We start from the raw sequence: 18,988 nt of genomic DNA, 5'->3' as shown, positions 1-18,988 counted from the left end.
TTATCACTTGTCCCGTGATAAGACCTGCAGTGCAGTTCAAAAACAGATGTGCTGCACTGTTAGAATTGCTGCACTACTGCCAGAACCACCAGCAGGAGAGATGGACTGACTGTAAGCAGCAGATGTTTTATCCAATTCAGTCCCCCTTGTCCCCACCCAGCAAAAGTGATAATCAAACCTTAAAATCAGTGACGTTTTAAGATCAGGGCTTGCACAGAAAGCAATACTAGGCCTCGTTCTACTCTGTGGATCATTCCAAGATCCAAATTCCATTCTCTTAAAAAATGTAGCAACAAACTCATGAGAAGGCACATTTTTACAGCTCATTCACTGGTGACAATTGCTTGCTCCATTTCATATCACGGAACACGTGCACTAACTAATGAATGACCTACAAATGATGACAACAGTGCAAGACACTGATTGCACCATAATAAAGTTGGACAATGCACCTCACTTAGTTTTGGCAAATCGAGTCATAGCCTTCCTCTTTGTCGCATCCCCTGAAATGCCACCTTGCACCCTCTGGGAGTGCAGGCACTTCAGATTGGGAATGGCAGCTTTCAGTAATAAAAAGCAAACACATTCAATGTATATGCTCTTGTATGTGGCTAATTTAGTTTAAAATGAGCGTGAATAAGTAAATATAGTACTCACACTGGCGATCAAAGTCTTACAGTATATTCAGCATTGTTATTTACTTTCTATAAAGAATTCTGAACCATAAAAGTAAGGGTTAATTTCCTAGTTGGAAAGTTGAAAATACAGTAACTCAATACAAATTCAATCCCATGTGCTTTGAAGTACGTTATCGTCAAGCCTTAATGCATAGATGATCTTCTCCCAAAAAGAAACAGTAACTAAATCAATGACAACAGGATTACACTAAATAAACCCTGTAGACACTAATGGACTTCACACATTCTAGGAGAAACTGGAGATGCAGAAAAAACATGGCCAATAGTTATGGCCTCTAAACATTTTTTGTGTTACTCTACCTAAGTTTTTAGATGTAGGATTTTTTTGACACATAAACATTTATTTCATTAGTATTAGGTTAAGAATTTTATCTGAGTATGATAAAACTATAATAATGAAGCTTCAGTCAGAAAAAAGCAATATATCAACAACAAACATCCCTCTGGTTATTTTTTCTAATTTAGATCAAGATCTATATTCAATTTAATAATCAATGAATTGTTGAACAGCTAGCTGCAATGCTTCTTAATTGTGCTGGTTTTAGTGTTTAGTGAATTTTCTGTACTACCTCCAATTCAAGCATGTACTGTCAGGGTTTGCTCTCCCTGCTACTGCTAAAGTTTCTAGGAGTGCAGGAAAAATCACTGGGGAACAGGGCGCTATTTGTCTCCATCCTAAGGTAGGAAGCAGAAGTCAGAAGTCTAGAGTATTCCCAAAAATCAAAGAATCTTAACCCCACCAGAAAAGGTGAAAAAAATTAAATCTGTCCATGAATATGAGGTGAGTCAAAAGGGAAGGAAAAGGCACTTTGCTATTTGATCTATTCTAGAAAGGAATTCTGCCTGAGAGATTATTCTGAATGGTCCAGGTAGAAGACACATACTACAGGCCTATTTTTGACTTCAGGTCCACATGATAACCTTCTTTTTTCTTAGATTAGACCTGGGTTGTTTCTAAATAAATGCAATCAGTATGGCCGAATACGGTATATCTTTTGCCCTGATTTACTGTCTATCCATGCACCATCAGAAGTTTGTTCAAATTTATTAGCATGTTTCCCAATACAGTTCAAAGACAAGTGGTCATACTTATTTATTACTCTAAGTTGACTCAATAGGAATTTACGGATGTCTCTGTGTCACTGCATGAGGGATTAGCATTTAACCTACAGCAAAGCTTCCCAACAGCCGTAACATGGATGGTATGTAAAATACATTTGCCAGTCTATGAAAGGGCAGGCCAGAGAATTATACAAATAATACAATTCTGTCTCTCTGATAAAAACAAAGGGCTGATATGCAAAAATCACTGGTGAATCCAGAAGCCTATAATGGTATTAGTCACTTATTTAGTCAATTTAGTCACTCATTTTCCATCACTGAAGGATGATCAACACAAGTAGGCCGAAATTCCAAGGGGAACCTGGGAAAGAAGAATCATTCCTTATTAAAGTAGCGACTCAGAATTTCAAGGGAAATCCCCCAAAGGGTTGGCCACCACTCCATAAAACATTTCAACTATTTGCTTGCCAAAAATACAGATAACCACTGATCTAGAGTGGTTTAATGGAATATGCTCTGGCACTCATTAACCTTAAATGATTAGGCAACTTCAGAATTTAATTACATTTTTACATGTAGAGATCAAAGTTAAAGTTTAATAAACAATCATGGAAAGGGAGGTGTTGTTTAGGAAGACTAAATGTATGTTTTCTTAAGGTTATAATATTTTTAGCAATTCAATATGAACAGGCATAAAAGGTGGTATGATATTTTTTGTCATTTTCTTTACTGTGGCTTTAGCAGAAAATCTTTCAAGTGTTTGTATTAAGCTCTTTCAGCAATACAGTACTTGTATACTCACAGGATGGTAATTCATTTGAGACCTGCTAATGTGCTCTTTTGTTATAATGCATCGGAAGAGAATCCTGGATGCTGCCCAAAAATATTCTGCAGTGTAGCCTCAGTGTGTGATTGGGTATATGAATTACAGCAAACATCAGCTCAGCTAACCATTAAGCCCTTAGCGCACTGCTGTCCACCTCTGAAACCCACCCAAGGCCCTTATTACCTTCAGAAAGTGGAAAGCAAAATTGATCGATCTGTGTGCTTTGATATTTGATGTATGGTTCGATGCGATGAAGCAAATCATCATACTTAAATGCTGACATGCAAATGTCTTCATGGTGCTTTTCTTCAACCATTTCATCAAAATGCAAGTAATTTTTAACATCTTTCTTCCATCAACTGACAACACAATAACATGGACATTGTTTTCTCCCCGTGACGATTTCTCGCACTGACACATGGTGGAATCCTCCAAATTTACTTAAAGTATGCTCCCAAGTATAGATAGTACACTGCTTGCACAGCAGCAGGGTCCTCAAGAACATGCATCGCGTAGCGTTACGTATATCCCCTGGCCTTACTGTCACTTTTCTGTATGTGATGAAATTCTGCTGTAAACTATAGCAAGTTATTCTTTTTTATTTGATTGAACTAAAAGTTTAACTTATATTCCTATATGTAAAATTGTGTCAATATGTTGAATATACTAAAAAAAAGATGTGACTTAATTCATGCCACTTAAATCTGTTTTTCATTATGGAAATGGATTTCGGGAAGCTTAGTTGTAACTTAGGTATAAAGTTTAGTAAATGTACTTTAAGTTTGGGTGAGTTCTTGTGAGATGAACACTTAGGTTTGCAGTAGGGCTATCAACTAATACTAGAGCTGAAAATATTTCACAATTAAAAGCTTATTTTCATGATAGATTACTTCACTTTAATTAGGCAGAAAAATGTGTTCAACACTATTTAGTTCTCAAACACTGCTAAAAGTTTCATGGTAAATATCCATGAGGGTTAAATATCCTGCACTTAATTTTTATTTTAAGGACATAAACCTTTCCTTTTGACTACTATACCTCTTTGAGTCAAATGTGACAAGTGATTTTAGTTGGTGGTCTTGCTTTTCTGAATTTTCCTTCTTTAGATTAGTTGGACAAACACTGCAAGCATAAATCAACCCTCAAGCATTTCTGTAAGCTGGATCTGGATCTGGGACACTTGATTCTAACTTGACAATGACTGCAAACTGTGTTTTTCATATTTATATCTCTCTCTTTATCATCAGAAATAACCAAGGGTACAAATGACCCAAAATAATTTTTCCTTTACAAAAGCTGTTTGGGACAAAAAAATGCCTACAAATTATGCATAATATTCGTAATGACTTAATAGGCATGACTTTCACCATCATACTAAAATCAGCTTTAACACTCCAGCTCCACCTAATGTTACTTAATTACATATTCACACTATTCTGCATTTACACCCTATGTAGATATTTTTGTTCATAAAATGTTGCAAACATGACAGTCAATATACCACTACCAAAACAAGAGTGAAATACTATTTTTTAACAGGTTAACCTGCCAATCACTGAAAAATCGAAGTTACTTTGTCTCAAAACAGAAACGTGCTTAATAAAACAGACAGCTTTTCCCTCACAGTATCACTAGTGCTCCTGATGATTTTGTGAAAGATAACAAAAGCACTGACCAAGTATCACATGTCTGCTTATGGTAAGGAATAATTAATCACTCTAAATTGCACAGATACATTAGTTAATTACAGGTAAAATTCCGTTAGAACGAATATCTTTACAACAAAATTTTCATTACAACGAAGTTTTCATTACAACAAAGTATTTTTATGGTCCCGACAGCTTCCCCATATGACACGAGTCTATAGAAATCACGTTACTACGAAGCAGATTCAGCAGATACTTTCATTATAACGAAGTGCACAAAAGACCTTGAAATGCCTGAATGAATCATCCGCAGAGCAATTAGTTCTGTGGCCGCAGCTCCCCAAACAGGAACACTAATTTTTTTTTCTTTCTTTGATCTTTCCTCGTACTGTTTTTTTTTTGCCTTTTTTGTTTCCTGCGGTTTTCAGTAATACCTTTTGCTTATTGCTCGTTAACATTTGAAAAACATCCATTGGAATTTAACTCATTGTCACCCTCCTATAGAAACGGCAGACACGAAAAAACGATAACAGTTTATATTAGAAAAAAAAACTTTTAATTTTTTTGCAGCTCTCGATTGTGGCAAAAAGAAAAAAGATGTTGCCAGTGAATTCGGAATTTTGCCATCAACACTGTCAACTTTCTTGAAAGACCAAGCAACAAAAGAAGAAAAATTTTGGGTTAAAAACATATGTGAACTGTTGCATTTGAAGACGTCGAAAAAGTAGTTTTTATGTGGTTCAGTGATACTCGTTCAAGAAGCATTTCTATTAATGCGGCACTCATTCAAGAAAGTGTGAGGTTTGTAAAATTCTCTTGGGACCTCCCCCAACTAGTCAGCACACCGAAGAGCGTCCCGAAGTGCGATATCCGCGTCTGTACGGGGCAACAGCAGGCTCACAGTTTTGCTGAATCTCTCTGCCAAAGTAAATAGAAAAGATCTCAGTGCGTGATGCAAGGTTAGGAGCACGTACATTGTAAATGCAGATAACAGGATTACTTGGTCACTGACCTGGCCACGACCCTGCCTGACTGCTGTGTTTGTGTATAGCAGAGTGGCAGATCACGCTACAATAAATAACTGTGCCGTTCCTGTTTCAAGCTGAATAAAGCTGGTTTTGCTAAAGCACTGAGACTAAGCCTCGTGTTTTGGGGTGCAAGACAGGGACTTAAAACGTGACCCCGATCTTTTATGATTTGCTTTTGTGGTACTTCACTGCACCGCTGGAAGCCTACTATTGCCCTGTCCCAGCAATGGACAAACAATCTTCCACAGACGCTGCAATCGCGCTTCGGGACGCACTTCAGTGTGTTGTTCCGATTGGGTGGGGAGTGGGGGGGATCCCAAAAGTGTTCAGAAACCACATAATATGAAGAAAAAGAAAAGGATGATTCGGCTTCTGATTGATAACTGTGCTGCACACAACATGCTTCCACATTTAGATAATGTTCGTGTTGAATTCCTCCCACCCAATTGCACAGCAGTGCTTCAGCCATTGGATTTGGGCATCATTCACACCTTGAAAGGGTATTATGGCAAAGAAATGCTAAGAAAAACAACAACAAAATATTTTTTAGGTCCCTGGGAATTCATTGTAACAGAATTTTACCTGTATATACATTATTGGGTATTTATTTAAACCAGTCAGGCTGCTGCCAAAAATCTACACTACCAAAATAACTTATGTCCATGAGAACTACATCTTACCCAACTGCCACAAAGCGCACCACTTGACTTTCTTGAGGTCACTAACTGTAGTATTTCCTTAACTTTTCCATGCATGGACATGTGGAAACAATTCAGATTGAGCCAACAGGGAATAGTAAGAACATTTGTGCCCCCTTTGAATACCTGACACTTTTCAAATGTTCTGGCACAGCCCTCCAGTTTTTTCCTTCAGGTCTTATGTATGTCACTGTCTTTTTTTTCGGTTTGCAAATACCTCTTTGTTATCTCAGAATTTCCTTCCCTTAGCCCCTCTGCATTACCTCTTATTATTCACCAAAATAAGTTGCTCTGTCTTGTTCCTCTGGCAGCTAAACTATTTCTGACATCTTGCTATAATGTTCAAGACCGCTTTACTGAGGGTAAGCAATCTACAGTTTACAATTTAATTTACCAAAGAATGGCTTAAATTGCTGAACAATATGGCATCCAGGAAACCTATTAAAATGTCAACTTTATCAGCTTAGTTCTACAAATTCTGACTTCCTGCTCCCTGATGCAGATGTCTCCCAGCATTGCAGTTTATTATTGTAATGGTGCCTGTCAATCATGTCAATCGTCTGGTGTTATTCTATATATAAATTATCACAAAATATATAAATATTTCTATAATACTTGGCATACTTAGAAGTATAAAGTTATTTTTTTGTATGTTCCTAAACAGTTAACATCTTAAAAAGAAAAAACAAATTCATCTTACCATTTGCTCTAGCACCCACTGCAGCAACAATAATTGGAACAGTCCATTGTTTTATAAGCTTTTTAATCATTGGAATGAAGCTGTGTTTCACTTCTTGAAAGGCAGGTTTGTTGTTGACTGAATACTTAATAACAATAATGTCTGCTTGTGCAATTGGATTGCGAGAGGAATACCAGTTTCTACCTTCAAACAGATCCTAAAAAAAAATAAAAATACAAGGAATTACTGTTCCTGAAATTCTTTAAAATCAATTAGAAATAAAAATGTGCTATTTACATTAAACAAGACTACATATTTTTTTCCAAGTTAATAAATTGAATTGTAGACTTCAAAATTGTTACTTGCAAAAAAAAAGCTTAGCTTGGACAGTGAAGTCAGAAAGAGAGCTTTTAGCAGATTTCAAGCAACTCATAAACGAATTAAAAACAATCAAACTCATAAATGAATTAAAAACAATCAGTGTGAAATCTAAGAGTCCTATATAGTGTTTCCCAACAAGCACTAAAAGGCCCAAACCATACTAGTTTATTTTCATTTAAAATCACAGACATTTGTCCGCTTTTTTGTCATTCTGTCCACATTAGCCCGTAATTTTAAATCCCTGAAAACAAACATTTTGGAAAATGCTCTCCAGAGTCAGATACTTTTATAAATGCAGCCTCAATATGGATTTAGCATTTTCAGAATGATGTCCCTCCACATGTGTGTCTTACTGTCTGTGTCATGTTGTGAAACTACCTACCTGAGAATTCAAAAGTAAACAGCTCAACTCTAATGAAACTTGCACTATTTTTAGCATTGTAAAAAGCTAGAAGTCTGTTGATTTTGAGGTACATAAATAATTTCAGTAAATTATGTTCTGGAGAGATCATTTTATGCCTTTTGTGCACATTTAACTGCAATATTTAACTGCTAAACAGCTATATTATGTTGTGAAAGTCATGTGCATGACACATTCATATTTTCTCTATATTTAAGTATGATGTATAACAGGCTAACCAAGTTTGCAGTTTTCTGACATTTAACAGAACTAATGAAAAAACAATATTATAATAAAATTTATTTCTCTGAGTAAATATTCTGAAATAATCCTTATATATAATTTGATACTATCCGTATGTATGGTGTTCGCGTCAATACCCCATATGTATGGTGTTCGTGTCAATACCTCGACTCAATACAAGTTAGAACCATGCAATTTGGCATCCGTCCTTCTGACATCTATTGGCAAACTGAATAATGACGGCTGGGTATTAACAATGATCATTGTTTAAATTTTAGCCGATCTCAAATCTAAAATGAGTGATGATTGCAACGCAGCCAGAAGACCAGCGGTCGCGGAAAGGATGTACAGTATAGGAAACGAAGTCACATGACTGACGAGGAACCTATACTAGAAATCGTGACAGCCGTGCACAAGTGACTGAAGAAGCTCAAGCAGCCGCAAATGCAGCATAGGTTGAAATAAATCGAGCAGCCTGTGCCTTGCGGCGTGAAAATGCTTAGCGGCACGGCATTGCCATGTGAAATCACACAGATGAAGGGTGAATTGAATTGAGGATGAATTGTGGTTGATGTTAATCAACCATGCACCAGTCTGGGACTGGAAGGACATGATCCGCCACGCCAACATAATTATTACTCCGACTCTGATTAGAGTCGTAAAATACAGTTTGTTTTGAAATTTTGCCTGAAAAAATCAAATGAGGTGTGCCAAAGACCTGAGTTCACGGCTCACAGCTCCATTTAAACAGGAAGCTCTTCATTACATCGGCCGAAAAGGTCAATTTTAAGCACAAATCAGTGCCGTGATAAAATCATTTCAAGGGCTTAAAAAAACAAATAATTCTTTGCAGAGAAAGTATTGATTTCACAAACGTAGAATTTGTAGCCCAATTCGATCGGCTCCCAGTTGCTAGTATATTAATATAATTGACAAGTCTGTAAGCTTGTGTTTCTAAAACAAATTGAACAATGCTTTTCTGTACATAACTAGTATGGATACTATGAGGCATCGAAAAACTCTTTAATTAGTTCTAAGGTTCAACATGTTGTGCAACAAAGCTATAGCCACAAAACCTGTTATAGAAACCAGCCTTAATATTAGCTTACAGTATCTTTGAAGAACTACATCTTTTTTACTTAATTGAGCACTGTACACTATTAAGACCTCTACAGTCTATATTTAGACAATTTATATTACTGCATGAATAAAAAGGAAAAATGCGTACTCACATGTTAAATAGTAAGAAGCAATTTCACTTTAGAATAGGCCATATTTTTCATTCTACATATAATAAGACCACCAAATATGTGGAAATTGTGACTCGTACTCAATCACTAAATGGGTGCTATAGTATGATGGTTGTGAAACTATACAACACTAACTACAGTTACTATTTAAGTGCTGGATATGAATGATTAAGAATTCATGGTTAAAGTTTATGTATCAATTACCCTTTCCTGGTGAAAGTTTTACCTAAAAGAACAGAAAAGTGCTTGCTTCTTTAGCATCACTAAGATTTGTTAAAGGTATGCCTGATTCATGAATGCAGAGTTTGTCATCATGAGACCACAGACATTTAATTTCTGGTCTATGCTGACTTGTGCTTCTGGTGGTTTATATTTTTTATTCTTTGAGATCCAGTGAGATCACCACAGCACTATTTTGGATTTATGTTGCTTTGTGATGGCTGCAGCCATATTTGGACAGTACTTGCTCTCTGGACTTTGATTCTCACTTTGCAATTTTGTTCCTCTGGAATTCAAAACAGCTACATATTAAGACATATCTGAAAAGATGTAATGTATGTGTTAGTAACTACCTAACTTCCAGTTTTCCTACCGTCTTACAAATATGTTTGCTTTGAGAGTATGAAAGGAATCAGAAGAAAATGAAACAGCAGCTTCTTGGTTAGACTTGGAAAACAAATCCTGCTCAAATTCACTTGAAATGTGAAACCAAGACAGAAAATACTTCAAGACTGACATATTTTTCTCAGCTGTGCCAGTGTGCATTGATAAAATATTCCAGCTTTCTTTTACCTACACAGTAATAAAATCAATAGGCATACAGATTTTTGTTAACATTTATATTCACCATGCACACCCAAACTCCGGACAAATATACTTTGATATAAAGGTCCAGTAACACAAAAGATCTTGTAAAGGATGTAGGTTTCTCATGACATAACAAGGAGATTAGAGAAGCAGTGTCAATCATCAGACATCTGGACTCTGACCAATCAAACCAGTGCTTGCCACTTAGCAACACTGGGCTCAAATGACCAAATAATCTTTGCAGCAGTAAGCTAAAGCAGGAACAGTTTGAAAAATGAGGACTTTCAAAGTTTAAAAAATAGTATGCCAGAGTATTTCTATCATGAGGTTAAAGCTTACTTTGTAGCAATTATGCCTATGGTAAATAAACTTCACAAGGATAGATTAAAAGATAGATAAGAAAGATCTAAAAATAGGAATATATGAGGCAAAAGAGGAATATTGATGGATATGACAGATGACAAAGTTCAGAATTGCTTTCCAGAATGTAAATATTGAGGGATAACAGCAAAACATATTGAAAAAAAATGAATATAAGGATGCCTGGACAAGCCCATAACATAGTATTTTCAAGGTGTAAAATGGTGGTGACATTGGTCTTGAAACAAGAGCTAATGAGGAGATGAAACTATGGAGTGGATCAAATAGAAGTGGTGAGGCTGAAAGAACACCATATGCTGTAAAAAAATATCCAAGTTGAAGGTCAAAATTAAATAGAAAAAAGGAATATCAAAGCACAACCTCAAATCGTTTAAAGTGTGCAATCCACTATTATCACAGATGTCTGTACACCTTTACAATCAAAGCATACGATCTGAATATGAAAAATTGAGATGCATGAATGCCACTTTGGGCAAGTGTTCAAATGTCTCCCAAATTTATGCCGTATCGCCAGAACATAAGAAACTCGAAAGAAAAAATATTGAGGCAAATGATGAATAAAATACTGTACAGGAACGTTTCATCTTGGAGTGGACTTGCCTTCATAGTTTGAAGGTGTGTTTGTCTGTGTGTATGTCGTGTGATTGACTTGTATTTCATTTAGAGTTTGTCAGTATCTTGTGTTCAATGTGCTAGGATAGCCTTCAGGTCATTCTAAAACTGCAATAAAAATGCAGGTATGGAATAACATGAGTGAATAAATCAATTTTGAATGTGATATAAGTAAAATCTGTACTTACCCAGAAAGGACAATCATATATTGTGACAAAAAGCTTTCCAAAAACACAAGCCTCATACAAAGTGAAAGTGCAGAATTCATTGATAACTCCTTGCTGAAGTTGCAGAAATGAAGAACTCCAATCCAAATATGCCCAGATAAGCCCTGGTTGATCATGAATATCATGTGCTGTTTCATCTTTCTCATTGCCAAGTGCAAGTATGAGAACAGTCCTGCCAACAAAATAATCAATAAAAAATTAGTCAGGGAAAAAGTCATGTCTTAAGTATACAAATACTGTATCATAATTATTGTGATGAAAGTAAAAATGTCCTTGATGAAAGACTGGCCAGTATGTTGCAACTGAAATTACTGAATAAACAAAACTGTAGGTAAAAAAATTAAACATGAGATCATTATAAGATACAGATTTTAGTTTGCTGCCCAAGCAATCCACTGGCAGCCTGTCCAGTTCTTTTTTCTGTCTTTTACCAAGTGCTAATAAGACAGGATTCAGCTATTATGTCCCTGAACTGGATTATCAGATTTGAGAATGTCATGTTATTTTGATTTGCTCCTGTTGACTAGAATTACATAAAATTGATTGCAACAATTTCCACGTACTAAAGTGTACGGTCTAATGCAAAAACATACATATGCAATATACTGTATATGCCATATAAATTAGATTAAAAGACTAACAGCTACTTAAAAATACACCAATGAAAATAAGATTCAGAAAGGACAGAGTCACCAAAGATTAAGAGAATGCTGTACCAGTGAATAAAATAATCCATTGATTTTCTGAATCTTCTTGCTAATTAGAATGTAGTGAGCAGATGGTGCCTTAATAGAAAGCACTGAAGTTAGGGTAACAAACACAGATGAAAGGAGTGCTAGTCCATTACATTTCACTCACTCACTTAAAAGTAGCCTGCGTTTTGAATCTCATGTTTTAGCTGCAGTCAAATGTTTTTTCATATTATTTTGTATATAACAAATAAGGACAACCATACTTCTTTCCTTTAAAATCTTGGGTCACGCCTTCATACTAAATCAAAAGTAAGTCATGCTCATGTTTTCATTACTTCAAAGTTGGACTACTGCAATTAATTTTCAATAGTTTTACAGTACGAACTATCAGAGGGTCAGAATGTTGCTGCCAAAGTCTTGATTGCCACCAAGCACTGTGCCCAAATTATTGCTTAGCTGGCTTCTCCACACTTAATCTCTGTCAGATATCAAACCAACTCAAAAACTCTAGCAGTTCCCTACAAACTTGAACTCCATTATGCATATAATAGAAAATGTTTACTCTCGAGAATGTCTTTCTTAGGACTACTGCTTTCATCTTTGCAAATTTATTATACAGTAATCCCTTGCTATATCGCGCTACGACTTTCGCGGCTTCACTGTATCACAGATTTTATATGTAAGCATATCTAAATATATAACGCGGATTTTTCACTGCTTCGCGGGTTTCTGCGGACAATGGGTCTTTTTACTTCTGGTACATGCTTCCTCAGTTGGTTTTCCCAGTTGATTTCATGCAAGGGACACTATTGGCGGATGGCTGAGAAGCTACCCAATCAGAGCAAGCAGTTAAGTTCCTGTGTGCTGATTAGATCAGCGTCGGAGCACCGAATTCGATTCCATTGCGTTAACCAGGAAGTCTCGTCTCATTCAGCATCAACGTGTTTCGCTATGTAAAGAGTTAACTTTTGTGCTCTTTTGTGTTTATCTTTGTGCATACTCAAGTCCTTCATTATGGCTCCAAAACGATCTGCTCCTACTACTGCTTCAGGGGCCGTGCCCAAGCGCTAACGGAAGATGCTAACGATTGCCGAAAAGGTCAAAGTTTTGGATATGTTGAATGAGGTGAACAGCTACACCGCTGCAGGACGCCATTATGGCATCAATGAGTCCACGATTCTTTTTATTTAAAAAGGAGGAAAAGAATGTAAAATCAACGGCTGCAGTGTCCTTTATCCAGGGCGCAAAACGAGTTGAAAGTGGATGTAATAAGGTGGTAGTCCGGATGGAATCTGCTTTAGGGAGTGGGATTGAAGACTGCCAGAAGAAGAACAATGGTGGTGCTACACAATCACCTGAACAGGCTCCTTTAGAAGAGCTGTAACGCTCTCCTTTGTTGTGTAGTAAAATTAAACTAATCGTTATCAGACAAGTTGTCGTGTCATTGTTGGTGAGTAACCGTAATTAATTTTCTACGTACAGTATTTATTACATGTACATAGTTTAGCGTCACTGTACACACATTTACTGTATACAATTTTTCTTGCATTGTACGTATTTATTGCTGGTGGCCTTTGTAATTTCAAGGAATCTTACCTAATATCTAAGAGAATATAAAGGGTTTATGCTCTATAACTGTGCGGAAAATGTTTATAATAGTGTGGGAGAGTTTATAAGTGCTTAAAATATATAAAAATAACCATATGGTTTTATATTGCGGATTTTAACCTTTCGCGGGGGGGGTTCTGGAACGCAGCCCCCGCGATCGAGGAGGGATTACTGTACTCCAAGTGCATAAAGCTGCTGTAAAAGGTTCTCTATAAAATAAATGATTGTTTACACTGCAATTAAGTGAGGAACATTGGCTGCATTTTTTACTTTAGTAAAACACTACAAAGTGTTAAATTATACATTTACTTAAATACAGAAATGAACAGGCTAATTTTTCCAAAAATATTCTGCAACACCACCTTTAAACATCACACGTTTAGTATTTCACAGAAAGTCCTAACAGCAACGTGCTAAACAGCAAGAAGAACATGACAACAAACAAGCCTGGCATCTAATTACGTATTAGTATTTTAACTTTACAGTGCTCTACAAGATTTATATTTAACTTGTCACACACCCAGCACAAAAGTGCTACTTCTCTTCACATGGTGTCAGAAGCCAACAGGCTAGAACTCAATCTGGATGCATTCCCTCCCTAGGATAAGATAATTAACTCACTGAGAAGAAACTGAAAAATATACCAGTATCTTTGTGTATATAAATATTTCTATGTAGAAACTTCAAAATAAACATAATAAGGAATAAGAAAAGGTATGTAAAATGTGGGAACTAAACCAGGCAAACAATAATGACATTACACATGGCAATGTTTCCTTAAACATTGTCAGTCCTGTATGATTAAAAGATATTTGTCTTCATATAAATAAAGTCAAATCTGGTGAGACCCAGATAAACATGTGTGACCACCACAATTAATCTGCATACCATTCTTAGGTTAGCAGTGCTATACTTCAGATTTCAATAGAGAATTAAATTTTCATATGATTATGCTTCAGGTAAAGAACATATTTTCAGTCTCCCCCAGGATTGTTACTATTGCCTTGGTGGTAAATTAGATCTTAGCATGTATTATGTTAAAAAAGAAATAATATATATGCAATTAAATAATTCAAATACCCTTTCAAAAGAAATTGGTATTTCTTTTCCTTTTCCCCCCATTTTCTTTGCATAGGCTATACAACCAAAATGCTTCTGTGATGGATGGATTCTATCCTGGATGTTTTTCACATCGCTTGGCACTGTCCCGTGTTGATCAACTATCGACCCTATTCTGTTTGAACATTCAATGTTTAATCTCTCCACAAAAACATTAGGATTATTTTTTTCTCACTGCCACCACTAAAACTACATGGGGTAAGTAATATTTTTTAAAACATATTTTTGGGTGGAGTATTCCTTTAAATGCTTAGACTAGGGATTCTCAAACTAAGTCCTGAGGACTCTCTGTGGCTCCAGGCTTTTGCTCTAACCAGATTCACAATCAGTAATAATAACCGATCTCATTTAATTAGCCGGTCTTTTTTATCTTCTCTTATTCTACATTCTAAAGAGCATGATAGTATGATTTTTACATTTATAAAATATTTAGAAGTATTTATATTTTTTCAATATCTTTAAATGCTTAACTCATTTTTTTCTATTATCTTGACCTTTTTCTGTGTAGTATGCTTTTTTCGTTGTATCTTAATAATGATAATTAAAAAGAAGCAAAGCAGACGCCTGGGTCCAAGACTGAGAACTACTAGCTTAAAGGGAAATAAAAAGGATTACCTTTGCATGTCTTTTGTTAGATTTATAACTGTGGGATAGGCTTATGAGAAGTCATTTGTGCCCTGTGACTTCAGTTAGATGATTTTCTCATTTGCTTGTACAGAGTTTTAACCAGTGTTTAATAACAGAAATAATGCATTTATTTGTTACCCTTTCTCTGGCAGCAAAATTCAAGATGCTAATTATAAATCAAAGCAAATGCATTTAATTTAAGAGAACTTGAATTTCAGGCACAGAAATGTAATTAGTGACTCACAAGTGAAGAATGTATTCAAAAGTACCAATCCAGACCAAACAGTTAACAGGTTTAATGCTATGAATAAAATGAGTTCCTTTTATATAAGTTCTAATATGATGATAAGTATTGAAATAAGGGCATCCACTTGTGAATCTGACCGATAACTTTAACAGTGAAATCACTGTAGTTAATGAAGTATTTTGTTCCGAGATTCTCAATTTTTATACTGTCCTACCTGGGAAGGAGATTTTTTCAAACTTTCAACTTTCCACATCAGTAGTTTGAGAATAATCCTTCACATTTTCTGGCCATGAACCACCTGATCACCAGATGCAAGAAAGACATCATGGACACCATTATCATCAGAAGAAGATGGAGACAGATTGGGGCACACCATCATAGATGAGCAAGACTTAATCACAAGAACAGCTCTCCACTGGACCCCAGAATGTAAACGTAAGAGAGGCAGATCAAAGAGTATATAGAGATGAGCTGTAGAGAAAGAACTGAAGACCATGAACCACAGCTGGGACACCATACAGAAGCTTGGCCAAGATAGAAAGAAGTGGAGGAACTTTATTGCTGCCCTACATGCAGCCAGTATAGCGGGCAATAATAGTATCTGGGTATCTACTGGACATTTGCAGCTTTAAGGTAGCTCTAGAGTAAGCTGTAGTAAAACCAAATTAATTATGACAGAGTAAACCCAATCAGAAACTAAAACAGCTGCATGAGCTGCATTGGTGAGATCTGATTTTAATTTCTGGCCTAAACACTCTTTATGTGGAGTCTGTAGATTCTCCTTATGCACATGTGGACATTCTTGGTTCTACCTACTTATATATCCCAAATACAAGGATTAAAAGTTAAATGTACTGAACTGGACAAATGTGTTAAAAATGATGGACACGTGTAGAAAAAAATACTGTATATAGTTTTCATAGAAAAATTTACAATAATCAAAAAAACAAAACTATCACCATTATCAAAATCAGTGGTACGGATTATAAAGAAAAATGGAAGACCATTATAGTCAAATAGAAAATATTGGGGACACTAACGTGTTACATTCCACATACAAAACAGTTTCTTTTAATGCACACAATATGTGTGTGTATGTGTAACTATATACTGTATGCAGCAGGTCTAATGCATCCAATGGAGGATGATAACTTAATCCTGTAACCTGGCTCCACAGGCTGTCTCATTCAAACTAAGGAATCTCCTCATCATGAAACACTAGTACTCCTTTCCCACATATCACCCAGTAGTAAATAAGCAGATTAGCACAAATGAAGTATAACTACCATTAACAGATGTTGTACTTTAGGTCACTGAGTTTACTATAGGAAGTTATTGAACATGGGGTTTCATATCTAAAGCACACAGCTTAGTCCTGTCTTTTTACCTTTGAATCCTGACCCCACTGTGTTAACAGGGACATGGTATTATGAAATCCCTTCATTAAAATCAATCCCATTTCAGAAAATCAGGCATTTCATAATAAACAGTAACTAAACACATTATATACTGTGCCATGCAGACATTTCTTTTAAGATTATTTAAAACATTAAATTTTTACATCTGAACTTAGAAAAAACAAAAACCAGCAACCACTGCCAACAATACACTGTAGCAACTGACTACTATATACAGCATTGCTTAATTTTCACAAATAATTTAATTGCACACATACTATCATACATTTATCCATGTTTAACCTGCTTTCTCTATTGTATATAATTTAATCTGTATAAAAGTCTCGTTTTAATTTTAGTTTTCCTGTTTAACAAACATGAGACAATTATTATGTAGAATACATCCTCAAATAAGACGGCTACCACCAATGAATGAATGAATGTACACAAGCACTGAGCAAAGACTGTAATGGAGTAGGCTGATGATATCATTTAGTGTGTTTCTTAAATGCCATGTAAACCTTTATTCTGGTAAGAGAAAGTAGGTTAACAGATGTGGTACTCTCTGCGAGTAATCTAGTTATTTGGCCATTTAAACCCTTAACCATGTTACTGCTAAGGATTTTGTAGTCTGCACTTAGTTGCCTGCGCATGTCTGCTGCACTCGGTTAGCCAATGCAAGGCGAGTGCTCACGTGATCATAGTCTACCTTTCTCCTAACTGAAATAATCTGTCTCAGTATTTCAGAAATTGCTCCATTTATGTTGATGACCTGAATATCCATTGCTAAGCTCAGCAGCAGTAATTTTTTATTTATTTTTTTCTCCAGCCTTTGGAGTTTTTTTTTTGTTTTTTCTGTCCACGCTGGCCATCGGACCTTACTCTTATTCTATGTTAATTAATGTTGACTTATGTTTATTTTTTATTGTGTCTTCTATTTTTTTATTCATTTTGTAAAGCACTTTGAGCTACATTTTTTTTGTATGAATATGTGCTATATAAATAAATGTTGATTGATTGATTGATTAATCTCCAGGGAAAAAAGCACCCTTAAACTTAATTTTTGCACAGTTTTATGATGTTGGAGCTTTTGGGCTAGTGCGAACTCCATTGGTGAAATAGCATGTTTTTAAGAAATCAGGCATTTGCCTTAACCAGGTTAATCACATTATCCTGGACAAACTTATGCAGGACATTCAAAGAATAAAACCAAAAGAATAATAAAAAGTTTATTTTTAATCAATGAGCAAAAATAAATGTAATAATACAACATGAACAGATGATAGAGAAAATTCCTAAGCTACTGTGATACAAAACCAGGTTAAAAAATGTTTCGTTTTTAATGTATTACTTACCCCATGTAATTTATAGTGATGGCTGAGAAAAATGTTGAATCACATGTTTTCAAGCAGAATAAAGAGAAATAAAGTTTATGATAGAATAGAAGGAAATAGCAGTCGATGCTATAAATGTGGATTATGTGACACAAGAAATGTGAGATTCATTTTTTCCATTGTAACTTGCACCCAGCCCTACAAGCAGGTCCTCCAGCATGCAAGGAAAACCCAGAGGTTGGTGAAAGGATTGGCACTCTAACCACTGTAAAAAAAACTCACATTGTTCCAGTGTGGTGCCAAGGTGTCACCCATTGCACAGTTGCACTCGGGTCCCAATCTGGGTGGTTTGTCATGTGGAGGGTGCAGCAATGCTCTGTGCTCAGCGCATGCTCCCAACCTCTCTCCTCTCTCTCTTTCCATTTTACAAATTTGGCCACTATTGTTTTCTATTGTATCACAAAGTTTTTCTGTCCATTCTGCATTAAAATATGAGATTAAAATTTTTCTCAGCCATCATATATGGGGTAAGTAACACATATGAAAAATTATAATTTTTGGGTGAATTCCTTTAATAAATTAGCAAACATGAACAACCATTTCAGAAAGATGTTTATAAGGCAATACATTGTGAGCAACCACTACCAACTAATGTAAATTGGGATACTGTAATGGTTTTAAGACACCAAAAGACAACATATAGACTGAAATGGCCAATAAGTGCTGAGGTTTTCATTTATTAGGCAGCAGCTTTACTTAGCTGTTTGGTTTCAACACTTTGGTAAAACAAGTTACATTTGGTAGAAGCACCTGCTGAACAAAAAAATGGCAAATGGGGTGGAATCATGAAAAATGCCCTTAGGATTTTTGATAGCAGGCATCTCCACAGATGGTGTAGGCCCTTGATCTTCAACTTATGGTGGGCCTCGAACCTTTTTTGGGAACATCTAGTAAACAGCAGGAACCAAACCTGGAAGGTATGATGGCCATTTCAAGTCACTCATGCATACATCAAGACTCACTCAC

General features: G+C 35.8%; 1 protein-coding gene across 2 annotated transcripts in view; it reads right to left on the bottom strand.

The window, feature by feature from the left end:
- Positions 1 to 18,988, bottom strand: part of rhobtb3 (Rho related BTB domain containing 3) — a 154,287-nt gene that overhangs the window by 124,828 nt on the left and 10,471 nt on the right. For both annotated transcript variants that reach the window (XM_039759374.1, XM_039759375.1), the window contains exons 2-3: positions 10,900 to 11,110; positions 6,659 to 6,854 (exon numbers count right to left, since the gene is read on the bottom strand). In XM_039759374.1, the coding sequence (XP_039615308.1) occupies positions 6,659 to 6,854; positions 10,900 to 11,110 (407 nt within the window). The remainder of the gene's footprint in view (positions 1 to 6,658; positions 6,855 to 10,899; positions 11,111 to 18,988) is intronic.

This window comes from Polypterus senegalus, chromosome 7 (assembly GCF_016835505.1).
Source record: "Polypterus senegalus isolate Bchr_013 chromosome 7, ASM1683550v1, whole genome shotgun sequence".
Taxonomy (NCBI): Eukaryota; Metazoa; Chordata; class Cladistia; order Polypteriformes; family Polypteridae; genus Polypterus; species Polypterus senegalus.
This window is presented reverse-complemented; position numbering and strand designations above follow the sequence as displayed.